General features: G+C 38.1%; 1 protein-coding gene across 7 annotated transcripts in view; it reads left to right on the top strand.

Annotated features, from left to right (window-relative positions):
- The window catches only part of SEPTIN8 (septin 8), a gene marked incomplete at its 3' end in the record, with an annotated part of 90,649 nt that overhangs the window by 52,962 nt on the left and 10,575 nt on the right, over nt 1-27,112 (top strand). For 2 of the 7 annotated variants that reach the window (XM_083354391.1, XM_083354394.1), the window contains exons 2-9: nt 361-475; nt 4,173-4,368; nt 6,353-6,539; nt 15,528-15,689; nt 17,264-17,360; nt 18,845-19,013; nt 19,303-19,435; nt 21,169-21,359. In XM_083354391.1, the coding sequence (XP_083210517.1) occupies nt 361-475; nt 4,173-4,368; nt 6,353-6,539; nt 15,528-15,689; nt 17,264-17,360; nt 18,845-19,013; nt 19,303-19,435; nt 21,169-21,359 (1,250 nt within the window). Of the gene's footprint in view, nt 1-360; nt 476-4,172; nt 4,369-6,352; nt 6,540-15,527; nt 15,690-17,263; nt 17,361-18,844; nt 19,014-19,302; nt 19,436-21,168; nt 21,364-23,990; nt 26,943-27,112 lie in introns of those variants that run through there. The other 5 variants (XM_083354393.1, XM_083354395.1, XM_083354392.1 and 2 more) reach the window with 5 other exon arrangements.

The following is a 27,112-nucleotide window of genomic DNA, read 5'->3' as shown; positions in this document are numbered from 1 at the left end:
TTAGGCTATCCGGCTACCAATAATAATTCCTGAAGCATTGCATGTCTGAAATAAGATTGTTGGGAAGCAATTGTCCTTTCAACAAAGTGACACAATATAGTCTTTGATCTCTTTAATTCTCTGTAAGCCTCACTCCCCTTTTATCGTGGTGTTTACCTGTAATTAATAGTGGAATACTGGAAAGTGGCATATAAAAACATGATCATTCTTTGAATGATCATCTGGAGAGATGCTTGTCCAGTTAGAGAGTTTGCTGTATTTCAAGTAAAATGGTTGGGTTTTAATTTTTTGATATGATGATGATGATGATGTAACTTCCACCAGATAACTCCTGCAAAATGGTGTCATTCTTTTTAATAGAATGAAGAGAAAAGAAACCTATCTTTGGGAGGCCATGTTGGATTTGACAGTCTTCCTGATCAACTTGTCAGCAAATCAGTGGTGCAAGGTTTCAGCTTCAACATCCTCTGTGTAGGTCAGTAAAGTGCTTATTGTGAAGAGGAATGCTTAGAATCTGAATAATAATAGCCATGTTATAAGGATAAAGGGAAAGCTTACTAGAAAAGTATCTAAAAGTCTATTGCACCATCTCAGCTGAAAGATCAGGTAGAAGATGATATAAAAGGGAGCTTGTAAGTGAGTTTCCTGTATTCTTCTACTATTAGCTAGGTTCCCACATCATTTTAAACCATAATGTGATTTATTTGGATTTTTGCCGTACTGTTTTATGGGAATTTTATGTGTTCTGACTTACCGTATTTCCCGGCGTATAAGACGACTGGCCGTATAAGACGACCCCCTACATTTCCTGTTAAATTATAGGGTTTGGGCTATACTCGCCGTATAAGACTACCCCTCTTCCAACGCACACCAAATAAAAATTAAAAAACATCAGATTTGATTTTAATATGGTAATTTTAATTCAAATGCTTATGACATGCAGGTACTTAGTAGGAAAACTCACTTATAAACATAACGCTGTTTGTCATCAAACATGTAAACATAATTTAATTTTTTTTAAATTTTAATCCCATTTATATCCCGCCCTTCTCCGAAGACTCAGGGCGGCTTACAATTTAAGCACAAACCAATGTGCTTAGCAATAGCCTTCATTCTATGTATATGCCTGCTTATTAGGGCTTTTGGGGGGGCCCCAAGTGGCATTATTACAAAGTCATCTTATTGCCCCCAACAATCTGGGTCCTCATTTTACCTACCTGGGAAGGATGGAAGGCTGAGTCAACCTTGAGCCTGGTGGGATGCGAACCTGCACTAATTGCAGGCAGCTGGTGTTACTTAAGGAGGCATTAGCCCACTGCTCCACCAAGGTGCAAGTGGATTAAACATAATAATAATAATAATAATAATAATAATAATAATAATAATAATAATAATAATAATAATAATAAGTTGGAAGGGACCTTGGAGGTCATCTAGTCCAACCCCCTGCTAAGGCAGGAAACCCTATACCATTTCAGACAAATGGCTATCCAGTCTCTTCTTAAAAACTTCCAGTGTTGGAGCATTCACCACTTCTGGAGGCAGGTTGTTCCACTGGTTAGTTGTTCTAACTGTCAGGAAGTTTCTCCTTAGTTCTAGGTTGCTTCTCTCCTTGACTAGTTTCCATCCGTTGCTTCTTGTCCTGCTTTCAGGTGCTTTGGAGAATAGCTTGACTCCCTCTTCTTTGTGGCAGCCCCTGAGATATTGGAACACTGCTATCATGTTACCCCTCACCCTTCTCTTTGTTAAACTACACATACCCAATTCCAGCAACCGTTTCCTATTTTCCTAATTCACTTTTTCACTTTTCCTAATTCACTCTAAAGCTTTCCCTGCGCAGAGCCTTAAGTAACACCAGCTGCCTGCAATTAGTGCAGGTTCGCATCCCACCAGGCTCAAGGTTGACTCAGGCTTCCATCCTTCCCAGGTATAAGCTGACTTTGTAATAATGCTGCTTGGGGGGGGGGGGTGAAAGCTCTAATAAGCAGGCATATACATAGAATGAAGGCTATTGCTAAACACATTGATTTGTGCTTTAAATTGTAAGCCGCCCTGAGTCTTCGGAGAAGGGCGGGATATAAATGGGATTAAAAAAAAAAGACCAAATGGGAGATCCGCTCCAGGTTTTCCAGCCAGCCTGCCCAGTTCCTGAGTCAAATGTGTCCTTAGAGCTAAGCAGCTGCTCTGGTATTCCCCACCTGCCTTTGAAGTTGCTCTTGCATTCCCCACCTGCCTACAGCTGCTCTTCAATTTTAGAAGGAAAGACGCCCAGACCCCAGCCTGTAACAAATCACAGACTGCAGCTTCTACTCCAATTGGTCCCGCTTTCCCTGCATAGACTAAATGGAAGATCCGCTCCAGGTTTTCCAGCCAGCCCTGTCCCTAAAGTTTCAGCACCCGGCGTATAAGACGACCCCTGACTTTTGAGAAGATTTTCATGGGTTAAAAAGTCGTCTTATACGCCGGAAACTACGGTACACAATACATTGCATCAGTATATAAATCCAACTGATTTTTCGAATTGAAACAACTACAGTATAGCTAATGTGCTAAGACATTAAACTTTCCAAATGTGGTTTATCACATGCTGTGTCTTGGAATGAAGCAAAATCTTTTTCCAGAATCTTGACCTTCTTTACATTTTTTCTGAGTGAGAACAGAACCCAGTTTGAAACATTTAGGTGAATGATGTCATTTTACTCCATTGAGTGAATGAACTTTTGGTGATCAAAATGAAGGCTCAGCTATCTAATTCTATCACCCTTCTGGCTCCTTATGTGTCCAGGATTGAGTTTCTACAACTCCTGGCTTGTTATGTATAGAAATTGTAGCTTTAAAATATTTAATGACTTATTAAATAAACTGTTTAGTTTTAGATACCCACAATATTATTATTTATGGAAAAAGTCTTATACAATTTAAGCTGTGCTTTAAAAGATATTTACATTTTTAAGTTTCAGCTTTCACTTGCTGGTTTTCATGGTCTGTCAAAAGATGTAATGTGACACCTTTACTATGAAAAGGAACATTTTAAGCTTTGGTTTTAAACTCCTCCCTCACAATTTAAGTTTCTTGTTATGTTCTGCATTCAACAGTGATTATTGTTGGAATGATGGAGATGAATTGCTGTATTAAACAATCTGGGACAGCTCTGAATGTTTCTTTGTTTTTTTTATTGTAGTTTGGTTCCACTCCAATAATTCAGTTCCTTTCTTTAATGAAAGTTTAGTTTAATGGGGATGTCATGATAGCAGTGTTCCAATATCTCGGGGGCTGCCACAAAAAAGAGGGAGACAAGCTATTCTCCAAAGCACCAGAAAGCAGGTCAAGAAGCAACGGATGGAAACTAGTCAAGGAGAGAAGCAACCTAGAACTAAGGAGAAATTTCCTGACAGTTAGAACAATTAACCAGTAGAAGAGCTTGCCTTCAGAAGTTGTGGGTGCTCTATCACTGGAGTTTTTAAGAAGAGATTGGAGAGCCACTTGTCTGAAATGGCACTATAGAATCTCCTAGCTAAGCAGGAAGTTGAACTAGATGACCTCCAAGATCCCTTCCAACTTTGTTACTCTTGTTTTTCTTGCACATGCATAGAGTAGTTGCCTGCCATATCCAGCAGCAAATATTTCTATTTTCCATTTTCTATTCACATGATCTTCTAACTTTGTTCCATCAAGAATTTTTTTATGCACGTCCATGTGTTACTATGATTCTTATATTTGTATTTGCTAGTTTTTTATCTACTGCTGTGTGCCCCCCAAAGTCACCTTTATTGAGATGGGCAGTTATATAAATTTGATAAATGAAATATATTAAAATGGACACAAATTCCTGAAATGATGTTTTTGCCATTATCTACAATGTTAATTTTTTTTTAAAAAAAGATGTGATTATGTTTGTCATGATGAAAAGTAGAATTCCGTTCTGGCACTATAGTTTGATCAGGATCGTGATGACATTCTGCAGATATTTTGCCTTACTATTTCTGATGTTTTGATGCTTTTCCATTTTATATCTGGAAATGTATCCCAGGTCCATAGTACAAAGGACTAAGCTTTATCAATTGCTGAACATTTAGATGTAAAAATATAGTATTATGTTTCTTCAGGATGCTCTTTCTTTTTTTTTTAGCATTTGTTGATCACCGTTGGAATAAACATTTTAATCTTTTTAGGTGAAACCGGCATTGGGAAATCTACCCTGATGAACACTCTTTTTAACACAACATTTGAGACAGAGGAAGCTACTCACTATGAGAAGATAGTCCGTTTACGGCCACGCACATATGATCTGCAGGAAAGCAATGTCCACCTAAAGCTGACCATCGTAGATGCTGTGGGCTTTGGAGATCAGATAAATAAAGATGAAAGGCAAGTTACTTTCCAGTTTGGTCTAGAAACATTTGCATTGCTTTGATGGGAAAAGGATGTGTATATTCCTGGAATACAAGAGTTTATCTATTGTGCTTGTGATTGGCTGCTTATAATATCTGCGATGGAAAGCTTAGACAACACAACAGTCAGGAAGAAGAGAACAGTGATTGGAAATTTCAGATGTCACCCAGATAAAATACAATCCATTGCCATCTTGTGGCTAAGCTATAACATTATCCATGCAATTGCCAAATTTAATAACATTTCCATGAGACTTGGTAGGAAACTAAACAGTTAATGAAGGCTCTACTTTTTTTTTGATCCTGAGCCTGCAAGTTGTAGTCATTCTCAATTTCTCCACTGGCTCTAATGTAAATTGCTGGGTTGTGCACATGTTGAAAGGAAGATGAAAGAGTGAGGCTTTGGAGCTCTTTTTCCCTCAGATATCCTGATTCCCTTCCTCCCATTTCCCCACAAAGCTAGTTGGCTGGAATCAATTTTGTTCATTCTACTTGAGAGATGGCAGCTGCTATACCCCTTCCTTCCAAAATAAAGCAATGGTGCTAGTATCTGCTGTATGTTCCAATGCTGAACAGCAACAGGAGAGTACTGTTGTTTTTATATCCTACATATGAGTTTCCCAGAGGGTCATCATAGGAAACAGGAGTTATTTAATACTGACTTTAGCTTCCATGGTGTTCAATTCCCAAAGGTTCTAAATGACTTCCAGGATTCTGTAATGCGTGTTTCATGTACAGCAAAACTTGTATTTCAAGTCAAAATGTAGAAAATGTCATAGACTGAAGTTTATGCAGTTAATCCATGATTTGATTTGTACAGCACTTGAGAATCAAATCTAAAGAAGTATTTAAAGCAAAGATTTTTAGGGTGACCTGAAATTGATGAGATATCCTTGTTATTTTTATTGCAAGGAATTCCTCCAGTCAAGTTATTGGTGTGTCCCCATAGCGTTCATTTAGTCATGGGATTTATATCCAATTTTTGCTCCAGAAGCTTAGATCATCAAACACTCCCTCTTTCAGTGTCTCGACAATCTTGTAAGATAGGTCGGTCTGAGACATTGACTTGCCCAAAGTCATTCAGTGAACTTCCATGATTTCCAATGGCTGTATTAAGCATGCACATCTTCATTCATAAAAAGAAGCAGCCAAAGATCATTGTTGTCTGAGTAGAAGATGCACACTAGGAGGATGTTGTGCAACAGGAAAAGTATTTACTGCTTGTAGAAGGGCATTCCAGTTGTGTAATCAATCTTTAGTTTGGGGGTAGTTGGGCTAGGGCTAACTATGATTGCTGTAATCCTGGTATTGCAGACATGTCAAACACAAGGCCTGGGGGCCAGATCCGGCCCATGAAATGGTTTCATGCGGCCCGCGAAGCCATCCTGGAAACAGTGAGGGAACGGCCCCCACTGCCTTGGCCCTGGCCCAGAGACCCTCCTTCTGCCAGAGACCCTCAGATCTGTCCCACTCCTGCCCAGGCCCCCATAGGCACCCTTGATGAGAACGATGTAGAGCTGGCCATGCCCACCCAGTAGGCCATATGCACTTTAGCCACGCCCACTCAGTAGGCCACGCCCACCCAGGCCACACCCACCCGGCCCCCTGAGGGCACCGCAATGCTGATGCGGCCCTCAATGAAATTGAGTTTGACACCCCGTATTGGAATGCATGATTGACAGATATTGTCAGATTATAGTTCCCAGTGGTGTGCACCAAAACAGCCAATAGTGCAAGACCTTTGAAGGTAAAATCCAGCACTAGTTCAGAACTAGTTTAGCACTTTGTACATGCCCGGTGTTTTAGTTTACTCTGTTTCAGCCAGCACTAGAGGTTGTTCAATATCTCTTTTACTCAGATTTTATGAAGGTTAGTGGATGGAAACCTGCAGTCATGTTGAACACGTTTAGTCATTCTTTGTAAATGGTACCATTCAAGTTGCTAATGGAATTCGTTTTTAGTTACAGGCCAATAGTAGATTACATTGACACGCAGTTTGAAAATTATTTACAAGAAGAGCTAAAAATCCGGCGTTCCCTTTTTAATTATCATGATACAAGAATCCATGTCTGCCTTTATTTTATCACCCCAACTGGCCATTCACTGAAGTCCTTGGATCTGGTGACCATGAAAAAGCTGGACAGCAAAGTAAGTATCCCCACATCATCACAAATATTGGCTCTTATTTTTGTCTACCTGTCTTCCTTCTTCCTTATCATCAATCTTAATGATGTGCTTGGTTGGGAATTTTCCTTCCGTCATCTGAAAGCATAAATAAATGTCAGATAATTTGAACAAAAACTTTATAGAACTCTAACCCTGGGGTAGGTAACCTTGGCCCTTTTATGACTCGTGGACTTCAACCATGCTAGCTCAGGAATTCTGGGAGTTGAAGTCCACGAGTCATAAAAGAGCCAAGGTTGCCTACCCCTGCTCTAACCCTTCTCTTTATCAGAAGATTTCTTTTCCACCTTCACTCAGAAGAATTGTATAAATGCTGTTCCCAGTTTTTATAAGACTTCACCATCTTCACTTTATTGGAATTATTTTAACCAAACTGTTGACTGTTTTTCCATTACTTTGGCAATTCAAAATGATGACGCAGCCTCAGTGTTACAAGCTGCATCCTACCGAGATGTGAACAAAATAAAGTGAGGGTGATTGTATGTGTTGACGAGTCATTATTGCTCACCTTAGAACATTTCAACAGCTAGGTGGAAAACATAGTACTGGACATGCTGCAAGTTCATGCTGCAAGGAGAACTGAAGGCCCACCATAAAGGTCATTGATGCAAAGAGATTCATGTGAATAATAATAATAACAATAACAACAACAATAAGTAAATGATGATGATGATGATGAGTGGCCTTTTAAAAGGTAAAAGAAAGAAAGAAACAAAAGAAACCAGTACTATTTCTAAATAGTAGCAGCAGCATCTAATCTGCTAAAAAATGCTGAGGAGGTTCCTCATCTGAGGACAGTGATGGCGAACCTGTTCTGTTCCAGCCTACTACTGGCCCTGCAGAAAAGGCAGGGACAACCCCTTTACAAAAGACAAAAGGCTGGAAGTAAGCCCGCCAAATTTATTTACACAAAACAGATCCAAAACAGAGCAAATTGAGCAAAACAAAATACGAACCACTAAAACAGGAGCTATTCAAACGGTTGCCTTCAGCAAACCAGCCCTCCCACACATTCCCCTTTTAAACAGTTCAAGGCGTGGCTTATCTCTGCCTCCTTCCGAGGTGCCCCATTGCCTTCCTCTGTTTACTCCTGATTGACTGCCTCCTGCGTCGGGCGTCCTTGAACAGGGCCAGCTGTGGATCATCTTCATCCACGCTGTCAGGCTCACACAGCTGGGTCTGCGTAGTAACCAGATGGGAGGGGCCTGGCTGAGAGCTCTGCGAAGCCTCAGAACTGTCCTCTGCTGGCTCTCCAAACTCCTCCTCCTCCTCCTCCTCTGAATCGTCCGACCCAACTGCCGAACCCACAGGCTGACCCTGAATCACAACAGAACCATTTGGGCTTGGTGTATCAAAAATTCAAAAGAAGCGCCTACCTTGGTTCTGTTGGCATGTCGCACAAAAACACACATGGACGGACAAAAGAGAAACAATAACAAAGAGAAATGAATTATATAAATTTAATATTTAATAATTAAATACATAATTGTAAATGTTTTTTTGAAATTCCTACCTGAGGCAGCTCAGGATTGCAGGCAACCTGGAAACTGGAAAAGGCTCTTGCATGTCCTTGTAGCCTTTAAAAAGAGCAGGAAAGCATGCCCTGTTCTCACGTGATTTTGAGAGGCTCCAGAAGGTATGTGAGAACAGAGTCCTCTTGTGCAACTTTCAGAGGGAGGCCTGACATGTCACCAAAAATGACAGGCATGTTGCCTGTGACACACATATCATAAGATCACCATCACTGTCCTAGGACAACCAGATGCGGAATTTTAAATATTTAACCATATGATGTTAGCAAATAGGTGAAGAAACCCTTTAACTCTCTGCTGTCATCTAGTGGTCTGGATTTTAAGCAGTACTACTTCAAAACAGAATAACATAGTTGGAAAGGACCTTGGAGGTCTTTTAGTCCAACCTCCTGCTCAAGTGAGATGCCCTATACCATTTCAGACAAATGGCTGTCCAATCTCTTCTTTAAAAACCTCTAGTGATGGAGCACTCACAGCTTCTGGAGTCAAGGCAGAAGTTCATTCACTGTAGATTTTGTTACCTAATATGTTATTGATTTTGCAGTTTGGGTTGCATGCTGGATATGTAGATGTTAACCAGTGCACTTGTATGTGGCTGTAGCTTTCTGGACATGATTATTTCCTTACCCTTGGAGAGATTTGATGTAGTATGGGTTCATGCACAAATCAATCTGACTACTGAAGATATTGGTGGACATGGCTGTAATTGAAAATTTTCATATAATATGAAATTCTCCTGTCACTTGATAAGCATTAACAACTTTCAAGTTCTACTCAGGTCATAAATTTTCTCCAGATATTTTAAGAGATTTTCTGCTGAAGAGGAGATGAGCACAATTTTAATCCTTGTTTTGCTTAATCCTGATATGGATTACAGAGAAGAATCCCGTACACCTCTTTTCCGTGGATATAATGAGCCCCAAGGTTTGTCTCTAGGTGAACCTTGGGCTGTTTTTTGGTCTATCTCCTCTTTTCTGTGCTTTAATTCTGGGGGCTGGTGAGGAAGGAAATGGGTTAAAATAATTGATCTTGCATCAAAACAGCAGGTCAGAAATGAGTTATAAAACAGGGGGAAACTAGGGATGTGAACCTCTACCACAAAACGTCTATTATATTTGGCTCTTCCTTATTTCTGTCCAGCTCAAGGAGTGTGAGTACTCTCTCAAATAATAATCTGCTCTTTTCTTAAGGAGGCAACTATTATCTCAGATTTGGTTTCTTTGAAGAATCTGCTATGGTAGAGAAGAAATAAAGAAATTTAGGGGAAAGATTGAAAAATGAAAATATTTGACATATAATTAAGTAGAAATTTCTTTCCTACTTAATTTCCTTTTCCTGCCCTGATGCTTTCCTCTTCTGAGACATATGTGATTTAGATATGATATGTACTGGCAGGAGATCAGACATCTTCTCAGCAAAGATATATATCTGCATCTGACTTTGCTTTCCAACGGGGACAGATGCTCAACAGTTCAGCAGAGTCAGCAGGATGATGTCAAACTTGGGTAGACTGGATTTTCAATGGTATTAAGGGATCTGGTTTACAAGTGTGACTTCATCACTAAGTGACCTTTTTAACCAGCTTGCTCTTCCATTGTGCATTTGTGTGCAGCTGAACTCATGACCAAACCAGCTGCTGCCTCCTGTATCTAATTACTTCCAGACAGCCAAAAAGTCATCTTCAAAACTGAATTCTTAAGCTCAGTAATAGGTGGTTGGAATTGCAGTTAAAAAAAAACTAGTCAAACAAACTGAACCACCTCTAGCTGTTCGTTCCTAAGGAACCAGTCTATCCTGCTTTGCTGTTAAAATTGAGCTCATGTATATATACAATATTAAAAGAGGTTAAAACGTTAAAATAAAAATAAAGTAAATTAAAATAAAGCTTTTAATTTTGGAGGAGCTCTTTACAGCCTTTGCTGCCTGTCCACCATCTTGGCTCCTCCCCCCAAATATTTGCCTCTTTACGACTTTTGTGACTCACTCTTGTTAAATAAGAATAAAATGGTGTGCATCTTTTTTCTAGCTCCAGGCTTGATTTTTCCTTGTGATATTTCCAGAGGTCAGGATTTAGACCAGACATGTCAAACAGAAGGCCCGGGGGCCAGATCCGGCCCGTGAAGTGGTTTCATGCGGCCCGCGAAGCCATCCTGGAAACAGTGAGGGAACGGCCCCCACTGCCTTGGCCCTGGCCCAGAGACCCTCCTCCTGCCAGAGACCCTCAGATCTGTCCCACTCCTGCCCGGGCCCCCACAGGCACCCTTGATGCGAACGATGTAGAGCTGGCCATGCCCACCCAGTAGGCCACGCCCACCCAGGCCACACCCACCCGGCCCCCTGAGGGCAACCGCAATGCTGATGCGGCCCTCAATGAAATTGAGTTTGACACCCCTGATTTAGACTCTAAACTCAAGAAATAGTACAGGAACATACTGTAAAGGTGAAAACTACAAGATGTCACGAGACTTCAAACTGTTGCATATTTTATTTGCTAGAAGATCTCCAGAAAATTGTATGTTAAAACTTACCCAATTTGCTCTGATTTTTTTTTAGTAGTTGAATTGCAAATAATGTCCCCTTTTGGAACTGAAACCAAATATCAGTTGTGCTCTATAGCAAACTGCTATTTGACAAAAGTAACTCCAGAGCCTCTGCAGATTCACATAACTTATTTATATATAGGGGGTTTTTTTGTATTCTAGCCAGCGATGGTAATTTCCTCACTGTAGAAAGAGAAAGAACAAGATCTGGGTGTCTTTCTTAAAGGCAAGCAGTATGATCCTGCTACTGAGAAGACGAATATTATCTTGGAGTACATTAACAAGAACATAAAGTCTGGGTCATGAAAAGTAATTCTTCCCAGCTCTTATTCTCTGTTGAGATCTTCATATCCAGTTCTGGACACCACAGTTCCCAAAGGACAATAACAGTTTGGGACAAGTTCAGCGGAGCGCGATCAAGCTGGTGAAGGGTCTGGAAAAACCAAACCCTATGACGAATGGCTTAAAAAATCTGACTATATTTAGTCTACAGAAAAGAGGAGACATATGATAGCAGTTTTCAAATATTTGGAAGGCTGTCATGTAGAAAAAGAAGTGAAATTCCTCTCTGTTGCCTCAGAGAGCAGGATCAGAACCAGTGGGTTAAAAGGGAAGATTGTTTAGTTAGAATACTAGGAGGGATTTTGTGACTGCATGACCTGTCAACCAGTGGAACAAGCTGCCACATTATGTGATGAGTTCTTCTTTACCAGAGATCTTCCAAAAGCCATTGGATGGTTGTATGTCAGAAATACTGAGGTTGAGAAATACTGCTCTAGTAGATCCTGCACTGGGCAGGGAGTTTATTCATATATACAACTTGTAGCCCTTCCAATTCCTAGCAATTCTAAGTTGCTTACAACTAAAACTAAAAAAAGCAAATGACAAAGAATCATGAACAGCCTCAGAAAGAAAATATAACCAAATAAAACCATCCAGCAGAGGCTCAACCTTCTTTCTGCCCCAAAATGTGGGAGAAGAGCCAGGTCTTTTTAATAGTTTCCTGTATGTCATGAGGATTGGAGTGATCTGAATCTCTGGAGGGATGTGATTCTAGAGTGTAAGACCCGCAACAAAGGAATTGAATTAGGCGACTTCTCTGATCTTCCAACTGTTATGAATCTGGGCACCCATCCATTGGAATTTGCTGGAGATCTTTGTGTTTTTGTTTCTGTAGCCATTAGGAAAGTGATTTTCACTGTTGCATACGTAGCCAGGTGTTCAACTTGAAGCTTAATTTCAGTGAAGTGGTGTGATTCTTTTTATAAGACTTGCTTTTAGACATCCTGCTGGTCGATTATTTTTTTTTGAACACACAAACATTTTTCTCAGTTAAAAGAATAAAAACCAAACATACCCATTTTGTAAAACTAATTGGGAAGCTAGTGAATGAAAAGTCAAGCAATTTCCTATAAGAAGTGTTAACACTTTTATGGTTGCCAGCTGTTTCCAAATTCTATTACTTCATAAAACTCTCCAGGATATTAACGGCAAAAGGTGAGATGCGAAACACCATATGCAGCTCGCACTTTTTGTGGAATGAAACCGGAGTTTTGCTTTTCTTCAGAAAGGCTCCTCTTTAGGGTGGTCAATATATACTACAAGATATCTGGTAGATATCCAGAAGTAATCTCTTGCCATGTGTGCATTTTACCCGTGTGACGGGATTGGATCCACAGGCATTACTCTCTTGGGGTCCAAATTGCCTACACGTGACATATGTAACTTCTGTGACTGAAAGTTGAGTTGGAGCCAAAAGTCAGAAGGGCTGGACTACAATTTTGCCCTTCTTTTCCATTTGTCTTCCTCCTCAGCTCAAATCCTCCGTGATGCACATGGAGTCCTTGACATATGACCACAGTTGGGATTGGAATAAAGTGATGTCATTAAATAAATTGTCATGTGATGAGACCCAATTTATGACCATGTTTACTGTGCTCATTATGTGCATCACATGGTCGTTAAAGAAATCCAGCTGCCCTAAAAGCTGTCTGGGAAAGTTGCAAGTCATGACCTAGTGGCTGTAGGCCATTGCAACTGATCTTAAATGAATCCCCCAAATCACAAGCGTGACCACAGGAGAGGTACAACAGTCATAATATCGAGGACAGGTTGAAAATAACTTCTTTCAGTGCTGTTGTAACTCCAGAATCATTGTTAAATGAATGTTCTTAAGTTGAAGACTACATGTATTGTTTATTTTTTGCATATCTGGTTCTGAGGGACCAGTTGGATATATCATCATACAGCATAATGCTATCTGCCACTTGGCAGTATTCTTGTTCTCATTCAGTGAATCATTGGACCTGAAAAGATTAGCATTAGCCAGGGGTCTTCAAACCTGGCCCTTCTATGACTTGTGGACAAATGCTACTTTCCTCTTTCAATTCAGTTGAGTGTGGTGGGGTATTCCAAGGGGCAGCATGGTTTTCCCAAGCTCTGATTGAAATGTTCCTTTGAAGAGGTGTCCTAGATTGCAATGTCACTTTCCTTTGAAGTGCTGACCCAAGTGGTCCTAAGTCATGTGATCTGGAGGTGAAGAAGGAAACTTTCTGTGCATGTTCAGCGACCTTTCTCCAATATCCAGATTGAACCATCCCACTTTTGCTTGGGAGATGGCTTACTGGTGGGGGATCAAGTCTGGATCAAGGTAGTGCAAGATCACTCAGCAGAAGACATAGTCAGGCAATTCCCTTTTCAGAGCTGAAAAAGACAACACTTGTCTAGAACAGCATTTCCCAACCTCAGCAACTCCCAGAACTCTAGACTGAATGAAACAAGTAGCTTGTTTATCAGAGTAGGAAGATGTTTCTCTAGAGTGGACAATGTTCTTTTTAAAAAAACCTTGCTTCATAATCTGAGTATTTTTGCACCTGTCACTTCTTTTGATGTGCCATCAAAAGCAATTAGTATTCAGCAGCATACAAAGAGGATCTTATTTACTTTGGTCAGCCTGTGTTGCTGAATGTTTTTAAGGCCACATGTTTTTTATCAGATCTCATGCATTCCTCATATTTTCCCTGAACAGAAAATCCTAGGAATGAAATAGCTTTCAAAAGAGAATAGGAGAGATATGAATTAAGATGCGTTTATATATATAACTATTCACACTTTTATTATTAAGTTAAATTTATTTTGTGTTACGAAGAGTTGTGAAAAAGTGTAGAGTTAATTTGCTTCAGAAATCATCTAGCCCTAACCTCTTCACAATTTTATGTACGTATTTCCTTCAACTATGAGTTTTATTTATGGATTTTTAAGGCATTTATTACTGTGGTCTTTTTTATATTTGCTCTTATTATATTATTGATTTTTGTCTATTGTGCACTACCCAGAGTTACCTTGAGTGAGATGGGCTTCTATATAAATTTGATAAATAATCAAACATATAAATTAAGTTTTCCTAACTGATTCAGCACATCATGAGAAAGGCAGGGCTAGGTGAATCAAAAGTTGGAATTAAGATTGCTGGGAGAAATATCCACAACCTAAGACAACCAACACTTAAGATTTCTCCCAGCAATCTTAATTCCAACTTCTGATTCATCTAGTCCTGCCTTGAGTGAGATGGGCTTCTATATAAATTTGATAAATAATCAAACATATAAATGTTAAATTAAGTTTTCCTAACTGATTCAGCACATCATAAAATATAAATAAAATAAAATAAAATAAAAATAAAATAAAATAAAAACAAAATAAAATAAAATAAAATAAAAATAAATCATGAGAAAGGCAGGGCTAGATGAATCAAAAGTTGGAATTAAGATTGCTGGGAGAAATAACCACAACCTAAGATATGCAGATGATACAACTCTAATGGCAGAAAGTGAAGAGGAACTAAAGAGCCTCTTGTTGCGGGTGAAGAAGGAGAGTCCAAAAGTTGGCTTAAACTTAACATTAAGAAAACCAAGATCATGGCATCCGGCCCTCTCAGTTCCTGAGAAATAGATGGGGAAGAAATGGAGGAAGTGACAGATTTTATTTTCCTGGGCTCCAAGATCACCGCAGATGGGGACTGTAGCCAAGAAATTAAAAGATGCTTGCTCCTGGAGAGGAAAGCCATGGCAAATACTAGACAGCACACTAAAAAGCAGAGATATCACCCTGCCAACAAAAGTGTGTATAATCAAGGCTATGGTCTTCCCAGTTGCAATGTATGTCAGTGAAAGTTGGACCATAAGAAAGGCTGAGCGCCAAAGAATTGAAGCCTTTGAACTATGGTGCTGGAGAAGACTCCTGCGAGTCCCTTGGACTGCAAAGCGATCAAACCGGTAAGTCCTAGAGGAGATCAACCCTGACTGTTCTTTAGAAGGCCAGATCCTGAAGTTGAAACTCAAATACTTTGGCCACCTAATGAGAAGGAAGGACTCACTGGAGAAAATCCTAATGCTGGTGGCTGGATGGAGTCACTGAAGCAGTAGGTGTGAGCTTAAATGGACTCCAGAAGATGGTAGAGGACAGGAAGGCCTGGAGGAACGTTGTCCATGGGGTCGCGATGGGCCGGACATGACTTCACAACTAACAACAACAAACTGATTCAGGTCCTGTCTACCAGGACAAGAGCAAACAAATCCTTTACAAGAATTTACAGAGACAATTATATATTTTCCCAGTCATCGCTTCTGTAAGCTAAACATATCCAGTTCTTTTCACTATTTTTCCTTGCTTGGTTTCCAGTTCCTTTACCTCTTGATAGCCCTTCTCTGAACTTGCTGCAGTTTGTTCACATCTTTTTACATTCATCTTTTAGCCACTTTCATTTAATGGTTAATTCTGCCTGCACTCATAGTTGGCATTAATTCATTCTGTAGCTAACTCAAGACTGATTACAGAAAGCTCAGTTTTTAATTATTTCTTGTTTTTTCACTGCTCTCCAGGTGAACATTATTCCCATCATTGCCAAGGCTGATACTATTTCCAAGAGTGAATTGCACAAGTTTAAGATAAAGATAATGAGCGAACTGGTCAGTAATGGCGTTCAGATTTATCAGTTCCCTACCGATGATGATTCTGTATCTGAGATTAACTCTGTGATGAATGTAAGTAGCATGCTTCTTCTGCAGACTTGTTATGGTTCTGTATTTGTAGCAGTGGCCCTGAGTAACTGTATGTTGTGTTAGCTGGTGAATGCCATTATAATAACGTTTATTCCTTCCACTTCTTAAACCAACCCAACCCAATGATTTGGTGTGGAATATAATCCTTCTCCCTTGGTACATTTCATGTTTACTGTATGTTTAGAATGGAATCTGGTTTTGTTATGCAGTCTGGAAAGTCAATATGTGGTCCTTCTTTACATTCGTGGATAAATTTTAGATTGAGAATATTGAAATAATTTTGACATATATTGTGTTAAAGCAAAACATCAGTCAGATTGATGAACATAACTACTCTATTTCACAGAAGGGAAGAGGAGGAGAAAGAAAAATGATATTGTATCTGCCATCTAAGGGAACAAAATATTTCTGTTTCTTTTTTAATTTGTTATTATATTTATATCTTGTCTTTGCTTTGCACAACTCAAGACATCATATATAATGCGCCCACCGTCTATTTCTCCTCAATAACAATCCTGTGACGTGGTTTATGCTAGAAGTCATAGTCTCCCAATTTCTGATCCAGCACTTTAGCTTCTATGCCAAATTGACTCCCCCCCCACTGTTTATTAATCTATTATATTAAAGCCCACTTAGCTTGAAATTCAAATTTCTTACAATAATCCCATGAGGAGTAAATTGTGCTGAGAGAAAAGAAATGCAACACAAAAGTAAATTCAAATATATGAGATAACACAGGCATAAAAAAAGATAAAATACCAAATAAAAATGTGTTGTACTGTACAGTACTGTAATTACCTCTGCACGTGTAAATATATATTACTTAAAACAAGATAGCTAACATGTTAAACTTGATGTGATTAATAAAACAGAGGTGGTTAGTTCTGTGAGCAGGTGTATCTTCTTTTCATCATTGCATTACAGAATTTGGTATTGCACAAGTGATAAAAGGGTTTCAAATTTTCTGTAACATGGTTCACACAGAAATTGTCTGGCCTTCCTGGAAATTTATATAGAAATTATCTTGTAGGGAAAAAAATGATTGGCTCTAGCTTAATCTGACAACATGCAATGTGGCAGAAAAATCTCCTGGCTATTCTGCTATTTTAGCTATTCCTGCAAGTAACTAGAATAGCAAACTATTGTTTAGTATGCCATAATGATTTGTGAAACAAAAGGGCTTGTTCTGTTTGGCTCATTCTTCTATCTATGATTGCTCAAAATAAACGTCTGTGTGTGAATACAGTATGCAGTAAGTAAAGACTGCCAGAAATAATATTATTCACAAAACTGGAGGATTTAAAAATTCCATACATGATTTTATTGCAAATTCAGGAGTAATCTTTTTTTATGGACTGTAGAATGATATTTTTTCAAAAATTAGGATTTGTTTTGTTTGTCCTGGCAATCCTGTCTTAACATCATGCTGATTCCATAGACATAAAAAGATATTGTTTTGTATTAGGAAATTTGCTTTAAAAGTAAAAACAACAACAACCCTTTTTGACAGTTCTATTGTTTTGCCCTGAATTGCATAGTTATGTTTTTCCTCAAAGGCTCATCTACCATTTGCTGTTGTTGGAAGCACAGAAGAAGTAAAAGTGGGAAATAAAATGGTGAGAGCTCGGCAGTATCCATGGGGTGTTGTTCAAGGTAGGTTGTAATTCCAGCCATATTTAACAGTGGCTGAAATCCTTGCATGTTGTAGCTTGTTAAACAATATTTATTGCTGCTGTTGTTCTTGTGGTTGATTGCACAGTGAGCCAGATGTGGATTTGACATTTTTATTCACCTGTCAATTATTATCATACTTTTATCAACCTTTTTTATCTATTTTGGCTAACTCATACAGTATGTATGTGTACGTTTGTGTGTATTATATTTGAATAAAAGAATAGTGCCTACTCTAGATATTAAAAGGAATAGGCTTATTAAAACGTAATTTTGGAATGCCGGTGAGTGTCATGTTCATGAAACAATCATTCAGAAAGATCATTTCACTAGCATTTTGTTGTTGCTGCTGTTGTTTCCTTAAGTGTTATTTTTATAAATTCACCTGTGGATTTGGCTCTGCATAATTTTAATATTTAATAGATTATTTATTCTCTTGCCACTGTTTCTATTACACTTTCATTTTGCCATTACAAGTTTTGATTGTTTAACTATCCTAAACTTTTTATTTATTTGAGTTTTATCCTACCTTCATTACTTTTTAAGTAACTCAAGCTGGCGAACATAGCTAATACTTCCTCCTCCTCCTATTTTCCCCACAACAACCCTGTATGGTAGGTTGGTCTGACAAAGAATGACTGGTGTGGTAAGACTAGAACTCACAATCTCCTGGTTTCTAGGTCACCACATTAACCGCTGTACCAAACTGGTATCTGTGGAAAGGCATACAAATGTTTGAACACATTAAGTAAAAAGAGAAAAAGGGTGTCATAGTTTAATAACGATGTACAATTTGATTTAATATTTGTAATTGGCTCTGAATGTAGCTTCCAGTATCCTATGAATAATATGATTTCAAAAATGATTTGGAGCAAATGCTGGATAAATAAATCAGTCTCTGCTATTCAGTAAATCAGAGATGTCATGTTTCAGGCTTCCTCATGACTGCTTTAACGATTCAGAGAGAGTTGCTTCGTTGGTGTTCCCAAACATTGCACCTCTTTTGACACAGCTGCAAGGGAGTGAGCCCTTTTGAAGTGAGGGTGATGAATTTCTGAGCAAAATATACACCGGAGTCAGCAGTCTATCATCATTCCTAATTTCCCTATTCCAGGGGTAGGCAACCTTGGCTCTTTTATGACTCGTGGACTTCAACTCCCAGAATTCCTGAGCCAGCCATGCTGAGGAGAAAGGGAGAGGTTTCCATGCTGTGCCATGCCGGCTCAGGAATTCTGGGAGTTGTGAAGTCCACAAGTCATAAAAGAGCCAAGGTTGCCTACCTCTGCCCTATTCCAACACATTTACTTTTTCTAGAGGATGCTGAAATGCTGCATTAATCCTGAAAGAGGTGTGTGTGTGTGTGTGTGTGTGTTCACACACGTGCGCATGTGCAGATGCTTACCTCTACGTGAATCAGTCATTTTCTCCAGTGTGTGTTTTCACATCTGCACTTTGTTTTAACTCAGTTGAAAATGAAAGCCACTGTGACTTTATGAAACTGCGGGAAATGCTGATCCGGGTCAATATGGAAGACTTGCGAGAGCAAACTCATGCTCGCCATTATGAACTTTATAGACGGTGTAAGCTAGAAGAAATGGGTTTTAAGGACACAGATCCTGACAGCCAGCCATTCAGGTAAGAAAGCATTACCTTTCTTCTTTCCTTTCCCCCCCATTAATATACTGCAGGGAGCAGTGAAAACTGGATGTTCTCTTGGGGTCTGTAGGGGTTTTACTCTCAGAGTAGTGTTGACATGCTCTCTCTTCATGTTTTCTCTCTGCTGGTTTTCTCCCTTTTCCGACACATGCCAATTTTTCCAAGGTGGGTATAAAAGGATGCACGTTCAGATGTGTGTGACCTGGAATAGTATCTTACACCTTTCTTTTAATGTCTGGACAATTTGGAACTTTGTATTTTCCACCAGCCTTCAAGAAACGTATGAGACCAAAAGAAAAGAGTTCCTTTGCGAATTGCAAAAAAAAGAGGAGGAAATGAGACAAATGTTTGTGAACAAGGTCAAGGAGACGGAGTCTGAACTGAAAGAAAAGGAGAGAGAAGTGAGTATGGCGGAGACAATGACTCTACGAGACAAATTCCTACATTAGTTAGGACTGAGATTTTCTTTTTGTTTTGCCTGTACAAATCAAATGCTCTAAAAGGGAATCTCCAGTTCCTTCTATATTAAACAGGTCAAACTGGCCTAATATTATCTTTCCACTGGTAGATCATTAAATCCCTCTGGAAATTCAGTATTAGGACACAAAACACTTATATGCAAGGGTGGGTCTGCTTATGTTTATAAGCCAATGCTTGTATGAAGATGTTGGTTATTTATTTATTAAATTTGTTGGCCACCCATCTCACTGTGGATGTTAAAGGGAGCCTTGCCATTTCTTTAGCTTATTTGATTTTGTTTTGTTTCAACGATGTGGAACTACGTAAGACGTAAAAGTCGGAAGACTAATTTCCCTGGGAGACGGGTAACATAATTGTTATGTTTTAAAATGCCCCCAAATTGATGGTATCATAGAAGTTTGTTACTTCCCATGAACCTGCTTACTTTACAGTAATGAAATTGCCCATGTATCAGTCAGTAAACTGGTAGAATCCACAGTTTACTGATTGATACATGCAGCAAGCCATTTATTTAAAACAAAGGGAACTAGAACTTTTTGTTTCCTCAATCAAACATGATGTACATTAGCAGTATAAAAAAACTGCTATAAACCTGACCACACTACAGAATGCTTATATACATTCTCAAAGAAATAATCCCTCTAATTAAGAATAAGGGAGTGTATAATTGCAGAAAAATGATATTTTAAGGAAGGATTACCTTGAAATTGTAAAAGGAATTTACAGAAGTGGCTGTCCAAAAGCCTCCAATGATGGAGCACTTCTGAAGGCAGGCTGTTCCACTGATTAATTGTTCTCACTGTTAGGAAATTTCTCCTTAGTTCTAGGTTGCTTCTCTCCTTGATTAATTTCCATCCATTGTTTCTTGACTTGCCTTCTGGTGCTTTGGAGAATAGTTTGACTCCCTCTTCATTGTGGCAGCCCCTCAGATATTAAAACACTGCTATCATGTCACCCCTAGTCCTTCTTTTCAGTAGACTGGACAAAGCCAATTTCTGCCACTACTCTTCATATGTTTTAGCCTCCAGCCCCCTAATCATCTTTGGTGTTCTTCTCTGCATTCTTTCTAGAGTCTCTACATCTTTTTTATAATATGGTGACCAAAACTGGATACAGTATTCTAAGTGTGGTCTTACTAAGACTTTATAAAGCAGTACTATTATTTCACATACTCTATTAATGCAGCCTGGGATTAGCATAGAATCATGCAAGTCTTAAGAGCTAAAATGGGCACTTGTGTCCAGGGGCTGTACTGTTAATTTTCTTTGGCCCATAAGCCAAAGTAATACTATTCATAAATAATAATGTGGTGGTGGTGGAGGTGGTGTTGGTAGAGGAGGAGGAGGAGGAGGGGGGAAAACACTTTTTTCACCCAATTTGTGAGGTTGGAAGATTTTTATGGGAGAAGGCTTAGGAATCCTTAGGGTTAAATAGGAACCCTGTTAATTTTTTGTAAATTTGCTATGTAATTGAAACATCCTACATGACTACAGTATTCCACATATATACGTTTTTTACACAGCGTATCCTCTGACATGACGTGTAATGGATACTCTGGAGTAATCTGCCTCATTAGAAGACATTTTTGCAGGCTAGAATCGGTTTTAGTGCCAGACAGAGCCTGGGTTAGATTTTCTTTCTTTTCTCCCACCAGCTGCATGAGAAGTTTGAACATCTCAAGCGAATGCATCAGGAAGAAAAGAGGAAAGTGGAGGAGAAAAGAAGAGAGCTTGAGGAAGAGATGAATGCCTTTAACAGGCGGAAGGTGGCAGTTGAAACGCTACAGTGTCAGAACCTGCAAGCCACTTCACAGCAGCCACTGAAGAAAGACAAAGACAAGAAAAAGTAAGCCACTTCATGTACCTTTTCCAAGATATTCACAGCTGATCATATAAAAAATGTTGCAACAGTCTTGCAAATAATTTGCAATAATATTGTTGCAACAAATTATTTGCCACAATAAATAAGGATTATTTAAGCAAAGCAAAAGCTAAGATTGAATTACACATTTAGAACTCTTTCAAATCCTAGTAGGATAAGCCAAAGGAATGTCTTTTAAAGAAATTAGAAAGAGATAGAATGATTCTTAGATCTCAGAAGATGATTTAACTGATGCTTGATTATCCTGATTCCTACCAGGAATTCTGGGTCTGCTAGCCCCCATGGAAGTCAATGAAGTGTTTTTTTCTTTGTTGTTGGGTTCTGTGATCTTTGATATTTAAGCAGTACCAGAAGCACATGATCTGGACATCAGAAGAACAAAAACAGGTGTTGCAGCTATGGTGGCGCAGTGGTTAGAATGCAGTACTGTAGGTTACTTCTGCTGACTGCCAGCTGCCAGCAGTTGGGCAATTCAAATCTCACCAGGCTCAAGGTTGACTCAGCCTTCCAAAGTTCCGAGGTCGGAAAAATGAGGACCCAGATTGTTGGGGGCAATAGGCTGACTCTGTGAACCACTTAGAGAGGGCTGTAAAGCACTGTGAAGCGGTATATAAGTCTTAAGTGCTAGTGCTATTGCTACAAAGTGAAGAGCAGAAAACAATGAATTGAGGAATAGAAGCACTTAGCGTATACAAGAGTGCTTAACTTTAGAGTATGATTTATGTTCCATAAATGTACACTTATCCTTCTCAGTGTTGGTATATTAATCATGTGCTCTGTATTTGGAACAAAAAAATGTGATCCTTGGACCAACTAAACTTATTTGCTGACAGGAGCTGTTCAGGTTATCATGCAGAGACCTTTCCTGATGATGTTGCCCAAGATCCTTTCAGTCAGACATGCTGGATATCTGCTCTGTGAAAAATATAAGCCAGTAAACATGAAAATTGTTTAGTTGGATCCGATATCAGACATATTTTTTAAAAGTCTGCTGCTTAGATAGAGAAGTATCCTCTGTTAGTTGCACAATTTGAATGACCTATAGCAAAACCTTCCCCATATTCAGATTCTGTAGATGTCTCAATAATGTTGAAGCTGTATTATCCTCATGTAAAGCAAAACCAACCCGTGGCCATACCACATTTTCTACTGCCTACATTCCATAAGATACATTTTCAATATTTGCATTAATTCATATTGCTTGTGCTGAATCAACAACTAAAAGCGAAATGTTTTTCTCCAGAGTTTGTTCTTCGAAGTAACTTCAGCTAAAAATGAGATTTAGAATATTTAAAGATACTTGTGCTATTTCTAGTAGATCAGGTCTTGAATTAAGAAATCTACATTTTACTTTTAATAAGCATTCAAAGATGAAGGAAAAGCAGACTATACACCAAAGTTTATTGATTGTATCTCAAGTTAGCACTTTAATATACAATGGCATCATGGTTTGTGTTTTCTTACCCAAGATTATTTTAAGAAAATACATTTCCCACCTTCCAAATTAAAGAATCAAGAATATTTCCCATTTAGACTGTCTTTAAACTTCTGCAGCACACTTATTATCTCTCTCTCTCTCTCTTGCCAGTACCATATCATGATGCCTACCCTTTTAAACCTTACTAGTGATAAAAGGCAGCCGGATTTGGAAAGTCACACATCGCATGGGCGATAGCTACCTATATGCCTTGCAGAAGCCAGAAACTGTACCATAGGCAGCAGTAGTAAAATTATACAAATAGAAGGAAATTACATTTAGTGGGTGCATAAATGAGAGGCTATAGAGATAGAAAAGGCAGAATAGTTGTGAGGTAGGAAGGTGTCCTTGTCAAGCAAGGCCATTGCATCCTCCAGTTGAATGTTGTTAATACCTGGCTTCCTTCCAACATGAACTTGGAAACCACATAAATTGAACTGTAAGAACCAAAAGATCCAAATTGGATTTGTTCAGCAGGGGACGTATGAATTCTGTAGGGAATCCTGCCCATGATGCTCTTGAGCAGATGCATTTACTGTTTGTTAGTCCCATCCAATTATTTCATTTCACTTCTAGAATTTGTACATTGCCTTCAACAACCTATTAATGTACTCCTATTAGACCAATCAGACAAAGAGGACAGGAGTTGAAAGAAGATGGACAGCTACTAGTATCTTTCCCGTATCCTCCTGTTTCAAGAAATTAATGCTTCAGATAGTTATTTGTAAAATAATCTGTTTTCACTAAATGCAATGTTCCTGAACCTGGCAACAATTTGGATATCTTGGAACAAATAAGTAGGTACCACATGCTGAATCCTTGCTGGTTGGAGGTCTTAGAGACAGTCACTCTTGCTACCACAAATCTTAAAACTGGAAAAATACTAGAGATTGAACATGAGGCCTCATATATGTCAGTCTAATCTTTAATTAAGGTAAATTGGTTGAGTTTAACTGCAATTACCTGCTTGCAGATTTTTGAGACGGGTGTAATTTGGTTGGGCATTTATGGCATCTCCCAAAGGGTCACATCATCTTTATTTTCCCCCCCATGCTATTATGTTCTTATTATATTTGAGTTCTATAGTTTAATTCATGTTTTTTATGTTTTTGTTTCAGTTAATCTCACACATAGATTACAATGCCATGAGTGGACTCTGTATATTCATATGTATGTTAATTGTTGTTTTCCCACCCTGTGAATCCTTCTGCCATCCCACTGTGCAAAGGAAGCAGCATGAGAAACTCATCACCTGCCTTTTTTCAAGAATGGATGGTGACCATGCAGGAAATTAGCATGTTTAAGAAAAAGAATGATTTGATTTGCCTTTGCAGATTTGAGGTGGAAATTCTTCACATGTTTAGCTCTGAAATGTCGGGAAGGTAATTGCAGCACAACATATTTGTTTTAAACTCTTTGAACAACCAACCCTCTGGGTATCAAATGGCCCTAAATATGTCTAGTCAATTTGTAAGATGCAATATAGGCAGGGAGATAGCAGTGTAAAAGTTACCATTGGTCACCTGTTTTGTTTTAATTTTTCCAATTTCTTTTGAGGGAGAGATAATCAGGATGTTACTTCTGATCAAAAACGTTTTGAGACAACGTTCTTAACTTTATATTTAAATAAGAAATATAATATGAGAAAGCTTAGCATTCCTATTGGTGACTGAAATATTATTCAAGACAAGTTTTAAGAGGACATAAATTTGCTGTAGGATTTAGCAGAGACACAATTCCTTTAATTAATTCTATCCTCAAATTTTTAAATTGAAAATGACTCCATAATTAGTGGTAGAACACAGACAATCGTACTTTACTTTTTTAAAAAATAAAATAAAAAGTTCAGCATTAATCTCTACCTTTTGAAGTTGGTTCTTTCCCCTTAAGTACACCTGTGTTTTTAGCCAAGGTGTTTTGGCTATTTTAAAACAGTTGATAATTATTGCAATTCTCAAGTACTGCAAGTACTATGAATTGCTGTATATGGTAGAGGTAAGGCAAAAAAAATGGAGAAAGCGTTGATAGCAGAGGTTCTGGAAAAAATAGGTCAATTAAGATTAGGCCAATTAAAACGTTTTAGCAGCTTTCAAATCATATTTTGTGCTGATTTAAATTGTTACGTATGTACAGTTTACTGTATAAAATGTGACTTGTCTCTTTTGTTACGTGCTTTGGAGAAATGTACAACTGAAGTGTGAGTCTGAAAAGGCTGGCTTAGTACATGACCGGCAGTTTTGGGATCCAGTTGGTCTGTTTGTTATGTATGGAAATCCAAATTTACACTGTATTCGAATGGACCTTGACGAATGCAAGATTTCCAATTATACAGTGTCTCCTGATGGAAAAATTAATTACAAAACATTTCTATTACATAAAAAAAGCTGTCAGAAAATTGAACCAAGCTTAAGTGGAGTTTATTTAAGCTTCACCTTACTGCCATTAAAAGATACAAATTTTCTTTGCTAGAAAATTGATAAGAAAACCAAATGCACAGCAGCTATTCGTGCCATCCATAGAACTGGATGGAAACGTGTTTTCTCTCCCTTGCCTTATAGTGTTGACTGAGCATATGTTCACACAACTTTCTGCCTGGGGAAGTGTTTTAGTTGTCCTTCTCTTTAAATTTTTGTCGGTGCTAGAGCATTGCCTGCCTTTTTTAAAATGAAAACTAATAGGCATTTTCTTCCCTTTCCAAAAGTAGAATATAACTATATAGTTATCCTGAGGTTCTTTGTTTTGTACATTTTCTTGCAGAAGCTTCTTGCCTGGATGTTGAAAGACTGTTTAGTCTTTTGTCATTTAATCTATGGCCAATGTCTGAATATATTGAAAATCATGCTACAGTATTACTTGATATTTTTAAGAGAGGAAAAAAACCTCGTGGGAAAAAAAATTGTAAAGGTACTTTTTAATTGCAAGCCTCTTCAAGTTATACTGTTTCAGGCTCGCATTTTAATCTTTTTTTTTCTTTTATAAAGGCTGTGCCTTTATTAAAATGAAATATATTTTCTAAAATGCAACTGGATAATTACTGAAGGCAAATTGCAGTGCAGAATAGATCTATTGTATTGCTATGGAGATGGTAACAGTTCTGGTACATGATTGGTTAAAGGCATAAAACAAAATTTCTTTGGGAGGCAAATTTTTCTCATGAGCCTGAAAAATTAATGCATGCTAAGGAGACTGCAGGGCGGTAGAATAGAGTTCTATTAAATATGCAAAATGAATCAGGTTAGGAATTTTTTTCTAACAATTGTGAAAGCCAATTAGATCTTTTCTATGCAGAACATTTTTTTTGGGGGGGGGGTGTCCAGTTGGTTTTCTGGACCTCAGTTTGATACTGTCTTGTTTTGGAAATTAATTAAGAAGGTGGGAATAATAATAAATATAAAATATGTAGAAGGCATAGCGAAATGGCAATATATGTCTGAGGAAGACATTCAGAATGTATTTAACATATTAATTATTATAATATTAGTGTTATTTGAGTGCATATTTTATGTTGTGGTGCCTGTTACTTTCATTGAAATATGGGCCTCAATTTTGCTACCGTCTTTGTTAAACTATTTGTAATATTCGTCCCCAGTGGAAACTAATATCCTTTTCTTGGTTGAGGTCTGATTTGGTACTTTGTATTTCTTTATGGGACCAAATTGCATTTAGTAGTTCTATTCATTGTTATTTAATAAGTTAGTTATTATAATGTGACACTAACCTTAAATTAAATCTTAAACTAAACTTGAAGATTTACCTCTGTTGTGTGAAGTAAGAAAAACAGGAAAAAACAACAACAATCTGTTTCCTACATTATTTTCTATGTTTGACTAGTGGAAAACTGCATCTTCCATTGATTTTAAATATCTTATATTTTCCTGTTTTTTTAAATTTGTGTAATTTAAGTAATGGTTCAGTACACAATGTTTTCAGAAGCAAAAACCTTCACTTGGACAATCATACAGAATGATATTTTAAACTGTCAAGAGGAGAACCCATCAATTTCTTTTAATGAAGTGTTATGTATTGTTCTTGCATTATGGTTTTGGTAGTTTTTTAACCACTTTTTCAGCTTTCTTTGTACTTCTTTTTATTAAATATTACATTTCATTTTAAGTTCTGTGCTTTTATTTTTATACATTTCAGTCAATTCTAACTTGAAAAATTCTTGTAACGTATTATATAAATATAATATTTGCACCCTTAAAACTGATGTGCCTGGGGTAAAACCATATTCTCATTG

Source organism: Vipera ursinii (genome assembly GCF_947247035.1).
Source record: "Vipera ursinii genome assembly, chromosome: 2".
Lineage (NCBI taxonomy): Eukaryota > Metazoa > Chordata > Lepidosauria > Squamata > Viperidae > Vipera > Vipera ursinii.
This window is presented reverse-complemented; position numbering and strand designations above follow the sequence as displayed.